Genomic DNA, 9813 nt, shown 5'->3' on the forward strand with positions numbered 1-9813 from the left:
CTACACCTGGAACTAGCAGTAGTCGACCGAGCGGGCGAAGAACATGCTCGTCATGCAACGTTCTCAACGTTCTCCTCTTTTGAAGTTTGTACCAAGTTCAAAGCTCCCATGTGGACAAAGGAAGATATAATGGAAAATCATGAGCTAACTACTTGTTTACAAAGTAAGGAAGCAGGGGTGATAGAGCTTGGTAATTTTTATGAAAACAAGGAAGAACTGAGACAAGTTGTGGGTAGGTTTGCACTTAATAACAATTTCCAGTGGATGGTGAAGAAGTCATCCCCTGATGTGTTGTACGTTACATGCAAGGCTCCAGATTGTAAATGGAGATTGAGGGGGAGGAAGAAGATGCATTCTGACAACTTTGAGGTCACTGTATTTCACAATGAACACACGTGTAACTTGAATGCGAGACGTTCAGATCACCGTCAAGCAGCACCATGGGTAGTTGGCCACCTTATTAAGGGGAAGTACACCCAAGACGGAACTAAGTACAAGGCTAAAGACATACAGAGGGACATGTTTGACAACTACGGTATCAGTATGAGTTATGTGAAGGCGTGGATGTGCAGGGAGATGGGACTTACGTATGCTAGGGGTACGCACGAGTTTTCATACATGAAGCTTCACAGGTACTTGTACATCTTTGGAACGAGAAGAATCCGGGTACCATTACCGACTTGTACTTAGAGGATGAACGGTTCGAAATCTTGTTTTATATCACTCGGTGCATGTAGAAGGGGCTATTCTTTTTGTCGTCCTGTTTTGAGTATCGATGGCACCTTCTTGAAGACGAAGTACGGCGGTATAATGTTAGTTCTTTGTGGCATACGATGCGAACAACCAATTGTTGCCGGTTGCTTATGGTATCGTTGACAGTGAGAATAACGACTCCTGGGCGTATTTCTTACAGAAGTTGAGGGTAGCAATTGGCGCGGTTGAGAACTTAGTGTTTGTGTCAGATAGGCATCAAAGCATTGATCATCTTTGTTGAACTCGTTTTTCCCGAAGCGGTCCACTTTGTGCATGCTATCACCACATTGTTATGAACGTGAACGCCAAATTCAAGACCGATGCTTTTCACAACCAAATATATAATGTTGCTTACGCATGGTCGAAGGCGAATGCGATAGAGAGTTCGAGAAGCTTAAAAAGATGAATCCGGCCAGTGCTGCATATGTGGAGAGTATAGGGTTTGAGAAGTGGGCTCACCCTTATTGTTTGGGCGATAGATACAACATCATGACGAGCAACGGCTGAAAGCTTCAATAGTGTCACGAAGAGTTCGGGAAATATCCAATAACTACTTTGGTTGAATTTATCAGGTTCACACTCCAATCGTGGTTCGCTGATCGCCTCGAAAATGCTGACAAATGTGCCACCCCTTTGGCCACGCTCTTCGAAAAAAACTTGGCAAAAATTCATGAAAATGCAAGGTACAGGCGCGTCCAACGAAATGGAGCCAATTTGTATAACGTTGGTAGGGGACCTAACGGTGTAAGAGGTGGTGATGTGAATCTAGTTGAAAGAACATGCACCTGCGGCGTGTTCACGTTATTGAAACTCCCTTGCCTGCATGCATGTGCCGCGGCATTGAAAACGAACACAAGTGTGTACACGCTTTGCTCACCTTATTATTCAAAAGAAACGTGGAGGAAGATTTACGATGATACCATCAATCTTCTTGGTGACGAGGATGATTGGGTTCTCCGAACACATCAAGAATATAAAAGTTGGGGTACTGTGGAAAAGAAGCTTGTAGGTCATCCAAGAAAAAGCAACGGCTTTGGAAGAAGACGGGAGAAGCTGTTTCCGTCTGGTGATAAAAAGGTTACGTACCACGAAGCTGCGGCCATTGTGGCGATTCGAGGCCACAACGAGCAACATGCAAAGCCCGCATCTGAGGCGTCTTGTACGTATTCGTTGGGAAATTTGATATATTGTAATGATGCATATTTTGTCATAGTTATTTTTGTTGAGGTTGAATATTTTTCAAATATTTTAATTATTTTTAGGTTTAATAGTTATTTTTGTTGAATAATGTTGATATTTTATATTTGAAACCACGAATAATTATCAAAATTTGAACGAAAAGAAAATCTATATATACATAACTGTAATGTTAATTACACAAAATATACAATGTCCCAATAATTACACATATAATCAGCCGACATTTTGGTAAAATAAATCGACACACCACCGTTGACGAAACATAGCTATCCGGTCTGGCGTCACATCGGTCAATCCACGCTGCATCATGAGATGCTCCACATACTCAATGCAATACACGCCACAATCACCACTAAATGCAAAATAAAATGTAAAGTCAGTCTAACGTAAAACATATTTTAATACTATAGTACTTTTTTATCGCTATGTGCACAGTTGCTGACTTCGGAACTAAGTCGTGAGTGGCTCGAGTCGCGTGCATTTTTGGAAGCACCGTGATGTCACAGTTAGCTAACGCCATGATCTGGTTGTTATGTGGAAATTCCCCAGTTGCAAGGATTAGCGAGGGCAGCAGTTCTGCCCAAACCTTCAGGATGGGTTCCAAGGCGGTCCAATGACAGACGCTGGAATCACAGTCGTAGACATTAATTTTCCACAGCTCTATGTCGACTTCAACTGTGACCCAGTGCCTTGCCGTGGGAAGGTTCAGAACGAAGTAAATAAACTCGTTACCCCTCCATCTCTCAAAGACTTGGGACTGTAATTACAGAGAACAACGAAACAATTAACAAACCATAATAATCTTCCCAAACAATTAACATTTAAAATCTTACTAAAACAATACCTTATGAGCCCCTGTGCAGTAGTCCAGGATATAATCCTCCCATTTAAAGTTTTTCCTCGGACCCTTGTGGCTCGTCCATGCACTGCTGATCACGGCGGTCACGAATGTGGAGAGAATGATACCCTTCTAAGGAAATGTCAGTGGATAGTCGGTGCGTCGCCTCCTCAGCATATGCATTGCTGCATCTATATGCTGCATATAAAGGGAAATGTTAGTTAGACAAAAAAATATATTAATTGCACATAAAGTTGTAAAGTGAAGTAATATTATAAAATACTTTACTTACGTCATCTGTAAGTCATTCCTTTGGTGTGAGCATTATCCAAAAGAATCCTGGACCGTAATCACCACTTCTCAAATCCCGAAGTCGGTGGTTCGGAATGAGTCCAACACACCACTTTCGGAAAGTGGTTAACAATTTCTCATCCGGTGGCTCCAGGGGATCAAAAGTCGAAGATGGCCTATGTCTCCTCTTCATCTCCGTATAGTCACCGAACCATACAGGAGGCTTTCTCTTCCTCTTCCGACTCTTAACCACTGCAGGTTGTGCCTCTATGGACAGAATCTCACCCTGCGACTCGGTGTCATGTACATGGATAAGAGGTTGTGCCTCGATCGGAGTCGCTGGAGCTCCCTCATAAGGATCGTAATCGTCGGGGAAGACCTCATCCTCTTCTACTGGGGGTGAAGCAGCTGGCGGTGGGGTAGATGGATCTGCTGGGGCCTCCGGTGCTGAAGCTGTCGTTGGCGGACGATTCAACATGGCCAATATGTGTCTGAGCTGCTCCATAATTACGTTCTGACAACCCTTCAGCTCTACATGGCTGGTCTCGTATGCCTTCTTCAGCTCGACATGAGCAGCATACGGACACGAGTGTCGACCTCGATCCTATCCAACCGAGCCACTAAATCAGTGTACAAGGAACCCCGAACGCCTGATGAAGATGGTGCACTGGGCTGAGGTTACGAACCGGTGGTACGAAAAAATATATATCAAAAAAATACGGTAAGCATACGATAATTCCACAATGTAACAAATATCACAAAACAAAAATAATAAAAAATAAAGACATAAAAAAAAAGTTCCAAAAATTGGTACCTGAGTGTCTCTTTCCTGAGTGTTTGGGACCTGAGTCTCTGGTACCTGACTACCTGCCTCAGCCTCTGTGTCATCCACAACATCATCAACCAGGTTCTCCACACCATCGTAAGATATTGTCCTCACAAATGCCTCCTCCTCTGTCCGTGGAAGTAGCCCCTTCACCATTTCCGGATTACGTTTTATGGTTTAAAAAATATCAAAATAAAACCATTTAGCATTTATTACAAGCATTTATGTTAAATAATTATTACGAACATAAGTGAAAATCATACCCGTCTAGAAAATAATGCGGCGACGTCTTTCTTCCCAATATCGCCTTTGCTTGTCCGGTAAGCATCTGGGGAACCGAATCCGTGGTTCGTGCCATACCTCTTCCCAACCTCCAAAATGGCCTCGTACGTCCAATATTGTCTTGCGGGTGCGAAGCCATATGCTGTGTATTTGCACTCGTGCTGAACATCCGAACTCAGCTTCTTCTCGTAGTTGGCCTTCTGTTTCAACATGTCTTTCTGAAGCGAGTGCATGAGTCTGGCGAATGAGTGCTTCCCCTAAGGAATCCGGAAGAAGAACTCGAGGTCTTCCACATATCTAAGTATGTGAGGCGTGATCAGCGCGTTTGCCTCGCGGCCCAGAAGCACTGACTCCACAAACAAGCACAAGCCGAGCTTGTACAAGTCTTCCGGGTTACGCGGTTGTGAGCTGAAGTTGGAGTGTTTGTCTTCACACTATCGAATAGGTTGAAATATACGGTGATCAATCGGTCTGACCCCGAGCGCGCGACCTGCGCAGCCTTCTCCTCTTCTGTTGGCCCCGAGGAGAAGTCCAAACCCGTAATGAGTGCAAACTCCAGCACCCCGAATCGGACCTCCTTCCGACCAACATAAAACCTCATCCTCAACTCCTCCTGAGCATCCACTTTCATTTTGTGGAGCATCAGCTGGTGAAATAACACCGAGGAGAATGTCAAGGGAACGACATTCCAGAAGTTCCCGAAACGGCTTTCCTTCGCCGTGTTATTAAGGTTGAACTCCTCAAACCGAGCTTTGATTTTTGCAAACACTCCAGTGCCCCTATATGTGACGCGACCAGTAAAATGCTCGGTGGCTGGAATAATGAGTCTGGGAGCCATCTGAAAAAACAAAAAAACAAATAAATAAAGCTGCCAAAAAAATTTAAAATGGTCGACATAACATCGACATCATGTCGATATTCAGTCGACATTATCAAACAGTAAGAACACAAAAATTTCAAAACAAACATGTCGACATTATGTCGACATACCGTCGACATTATGTCGACATTATCAAAAGCAGACAAAATACATTCATGTCGACAAAATATCGACATCCTGTCGACAATTCAATCAAATAACAATTACACAATATATCGACATACTGTCGACATTCAGTCGACAATACAACCTAACAATCAACAAGTTAATTTAATCGACATACCATCGACATACTGTCGACAAGTCGTCGACAATATAGGGCAGAAATACACTTAAACTACCAGTCGACATCCTATCGACATACAAGCGATATCCTATCGACATACAAATTACAGCAAAATTCAAACAGACACTCAATCTATCGACATCTTATCGACAACCTATCGACATGTCATCGACAACCCTGTAATTTACACAGATTTCATTGAAACACTACAATCTACAACCTAAAGATCACAAAAGCTACACAAAATCCACTAATCTCAACAACATGCAATAATTGGCATCCAAATCTATGAAAAATGTATTTTTTTCTCAAAAATAAACATTACGTTTTAATGATCACGGGTGGTGGTGGCGACGAGTACTGCTCGTGGTGGCGATGGCCTCTGTTCGGTGTCGACGATCACGGGTGGTGGTGGTGGCGACGTTTTGTGGTGGTCTGTGGTGGTTCGTGGTGGTTCGTGGTGGTCACTGGGTCGTGGTGGTCACTGGTCGTGGTGGTTCGTGGTGGTCACTGGGTTGTGGTTCGTGGTGCTCACTGGTCGTGGTGGGGTGTTGTTGGGACTGGGTCGATGTCGAAGAGGGATAGGGAACGACAGAGAGAGAGATGGAACGACAGAGAGAGAGAGAGAGAGAGAGAGAGAGAGTGAAAGAGAGGGAAAGACGGAAAGAGAGTGTGAATAGGAAAATTAAATTTGAGGTGTATTTTGGGTACAAATGAGTAATAGTGGAATTAATTTGTATAAATTAGTGGAGGATATATATTTTGAAATGGGGTATTTTATTAGGGTCAAAAATTGAAATTTCCCAAATGACTATTTAAATTTTGGAAGATCTTTTAGAGCAAGAAGAAGTGTATTGGCAACAACGCTCTCGAGTTGATTGGCTTGCCTCCGGAGACCGAAATACAAAATTTTTTCATGCCAAAGCATCATCGAGGAAGTCCAACAATAAAATAAAATTTCTTTACAATGATATGGGTCAAAAAGTGGATTCTCCATCTGATATTGCGGCTGTTGTGCAGGATTATTTTGCTGAAATTTTTTCCACTTCACACATTGACAGTGATGCTCTTGCTTCCACCTTGAACTGCATTCCTACCATGGTTACTGATGACCATAATGACTCTTTGGTAAGACCTTTCACTAGTGCCGAAGTTTACAACGCTCTACAAGCTATGGGGCCGGATAAAAGCCCAGGAATTGATGGCATGTCAGCCATGTTTTACCAAAAAAACTGGTCCATTGTTGGTGATCTTGTCACGAAAGCTGTCTTGAGTATTCTTAATGATAGTGCCGATTCCACAGCCTTGAATAGAACGATCATCACACTGATTCCTAAAGTCAAAAAGCCTCAACGTGTGAAGGATTTCAGGCCAATTAGTTTGTGCAACGTCATCTCCAAGCTTGTCACTAAAGTTCTTGTTTCAAGATTCAAGCTTGTCCTTCCTTTAGTGATTTCAGAAGAACAGAGCGCTTTCCTGCCGAATCGCCTTATTACGGATAATATCCTTGTAGCCTTTGAGCTGGTACACGCCATCAAAAATAAAACGGCTGGTCGAAATGGTATTGCCACTTTCAAACTTGATATGAGCAAAGCGTTCGATCGGGTGGAGTGGTGTTTTCTTGAAGCTGTTATGAGGAAAATGGGTTTTGCCGAGCGATGGATATCCTTAATCATGGGTTGCCTCACAACAAATACTTTCTCTTTTTTAATTAATGGAGAAGTCACTGGGACTCTAGCTCCTACTCGGGGGCTCAGACAAGGTTGCCCGCTCTCGCCATATTTATTTTTGGTTTGTTCCGAGGGGCTTTCAAGATTACTTCATCATGAACAACTTACCGGTCATTTGAAAGGGTTCAAGTTAACAAGGAATGCTCCTCCAGTCTCTCATTTATTCTTTGCGGATGACAGTTTGTTGTTTTGCCAAGCAGATGAAGGTTCTTGTTTAGCCATTAAAAGAGTGTTGGATCTCTATCATAAAGCCTCGGGCCAATCCTTGAATTTGGATAAATCTGTGATGTCCTTTTCTCCCAACACAACTTTAGCTGCCCAGGTGTTCTTTCATCGTCAACTCGCCATGCCTATTTGCGAATGTCATGAAAAATATCTTGGGTTGCCATCCTACTCTGGGCGAGATAAGAAGGAATTATTCAGTAATATCAAGGAGAAGATTTGGAAACTAATGAATTCATGGAATGAGAAAATTTTTTCAGCTGGTGGTCGTGAAGTTCTCCTCAAAGCGGTAGTTCAATCAATCCCGACATATGCTATGTAATTTGTTCCCGCCTTCCTGTTTATTTTTGCAATCAAGTTGAGTCCATGATGGCCAATTTCTGGTGGGGTTCAAATGCAAATGGTTCAAAGATACATTGGCGTTCTTGGAATCTTCTTTGTAAGTCAAAATCGGATGGTGGCATGGGTTTCCGGTCTTTCGTTCATTTCAACCAAGCTTTATTGGCCAAACAAGCTTGGCGACTCCTTGAACAACCTGACTCACTTCTTGGTAGGCTTCTCAAAAGTAGATATTTCTCTCAAAATGGTTTCCTTGATGCAACATTGGGTCACTCTCCTTCGTACACTTGGCAAGGAATCCATTGGGGTCGAGAGCTTCTTTTGAAAGGGCTTCGTTGGAAGATTGGTGATGGTAGAACAGTACGCTCGGGATTTGATCCATGGATACCAGGACACAACTCTTTCCTACCTAGTCACTACTCCGGTCCCTCTAATGGTGTTGTTGCCAATCTAATAACTGATGAGAGGCAATGGAATGTCCCTGTTTTGCAGCAGTTTTTTTCTTCTCTTGATGTGGATAAAATATTAACTATCCCTCTCAGCTTCTTCACCAGCAGGGATCTACTAATATGGCACCACCACCTTTCAGGCAACTACACCGTGAGTACAGGGTATCACCTAGCAGCTGCCTTTGAAGATACAGACCAAGCTTCCACTTCAACAAATGCTTCATCTTGGTGGAAGTTTTTCTGGTCTATGCAACTCCCTCCAAAAGTTAAGATTTTTGCATGGAAAGTGATACATGATGCACTTCCAGTTGCCACATCTTTGGTTAAAAGAAAGGTCATTACGGATGCAACCTGCTCGGTTTGCAAACTAGTGTGGGAATCGGTTGGACATGCTCTTTTCGGTTGTCGGTATGCTCGTGCAGTTTGGCGGTACTCTGGAATGTCATTTGATTGGCGTCTCTCTTCTGCAATGTCCAAAGGTGATTACTTATGCCATCTTTCTACCATTTACTCTAAACATGAAATGGAACAGATTATGTGCACTCTTTGGGCTATTTGGACTGAGCGGAATCAAGTGGTTCATAATCACAAAGCCAAACCAGCACAGGTCACAGCTAGCTTCGCCATTACATATTTGACCAACTTCAAATCTGCCCAGCCAAAATATCACACGGCTGCAACATCTGAAGCTACAAACCAGCAGCCTCGGCAGCAAAATCTGACCTCTCTGCCTCCACCTGCTGCTCCACCGTGGCTGCCTCCTCTTGCTGGTGCCTTCAAGCTTAATGTTGACGCAGCTGTCGACTGCTCCAATAACTTCACGGGTGTAGGGGCTGTCATTCGAACTTCTACTGGTTCGGTTGTGGCTGCACTTTCCAAGCGTTTAGTGGGCAATTTCAAGTCATATGAAATGGAAGCTTTGGCCATTTTCCATAGTCTCAACTGGGCCATACAACAGCAACTACCATTGTCCAACGTTGAAACTGATGCTCTTATGGTGGCTACAGCTTTGCAAGCTCCCTTCAATTCAAAGTCTGCTTTTAATGATATACTTGTAGACATCTCTTGTCTTTTATCCTTTTTCCCAAATGTAACTGTATCACATGTCAAACGCACTGCTAATCAGGCGGCGCATGGTTTGGCAAAGTTTGCATTAGGGGTGGATGAGACTTGTTTTTGGTTTGAGGATATCCCTCAACCTATTTACTCTGTTATTGTAGATGAACTCTCTGTTTAATTTATAATAACAAGTATTTTCACTCAAAAAAAAAAAAAAAGGAGGAGAGATCTCATTTCCGTCGTCGTGGACCATACATTATATTATATCGATGAGATTTCAAATTTGTGGATATTTGCAAAATATTATAATATATAGTTTTCGAAATATGTAAAACAAAACAAAAAAGTGTAAGAATTATAAAAACAAAAAATCAAAGTGATGGAAAATGATGATGGATCCATTTCTCCAAATTCTCCATTAATTCTAAACTATGCTCTCATTCATTCGCACTCAAAAGGAGGCGCGCGGAACGGTGTTGGGTGATCGGTTTACGGAGCCCTAGAAGCCCAAAACGAAACTCAAAAAGACCATTGCCACGTGGACTTTGGCGGGTCCCAATAGTGACAACTCATATAATTTTGTTTATTTAGAAAAGAAAACAAAAAAAAAAAAGTAAGAATCCTCTAAGGCACACCCAACCTCAACAAACAACGAAGA

The 9813-nt window shown here is 42.7% G+C and overlaps 1 protein-coding gene across 1 annotated transcript; it reads right to left on the reverse strand.

The window, feature by feature from the left end:
• Positions 1 to 2082: 2082 nt before the first annotated feature.
• On the reverse strand, positions 2083 to 3595 carry LOC133031813 (uncharacterized). The gene is made up of 2 exons (XM_061105513.1): positions 2798 to 3595; positions 2083 to 2710 (listed from the first exon to the last, which is right to left on the reverse strand). Exon 1 carries the CDS (start codon positions 3585 to 3587, stop codon positions 3096 to 3098), a length of 492 nt encoding a protein of 163 aa, XP_060961496.1. The 5' UTR covers positions 3588 to 3595; the 3' UTR covers positions 2083 to 2710; positions 2798 to 3095.
• Positions 3596 to 9813: the final 6218 nt, after the last annotated feature.

This window comes from Cannabis sativa, chromosome X (genome assembly GCF_029168945.1).
Source record: "Cannabis sativa cultivar Pink pepper isolate KNU-18-1 chromosome X, ASM2916894v1, whole genome shotgun sequence".
NCBI lineage: Eukaryota > Viridiplantae > Streptophyta > Magnoliopsida > Rosales > Cannabaceae > Cannabis > Cannabis sativa.

Excerpts from the sequence above, each read along its gene's own strand:
- LOC133031813 (XM_061105513.1), bottom strand. The coding sequence starts at position 3,587 with ATGGAGCAGCTCAGACACATATTGGCCATGTTGAATCGTCCGCCAACG.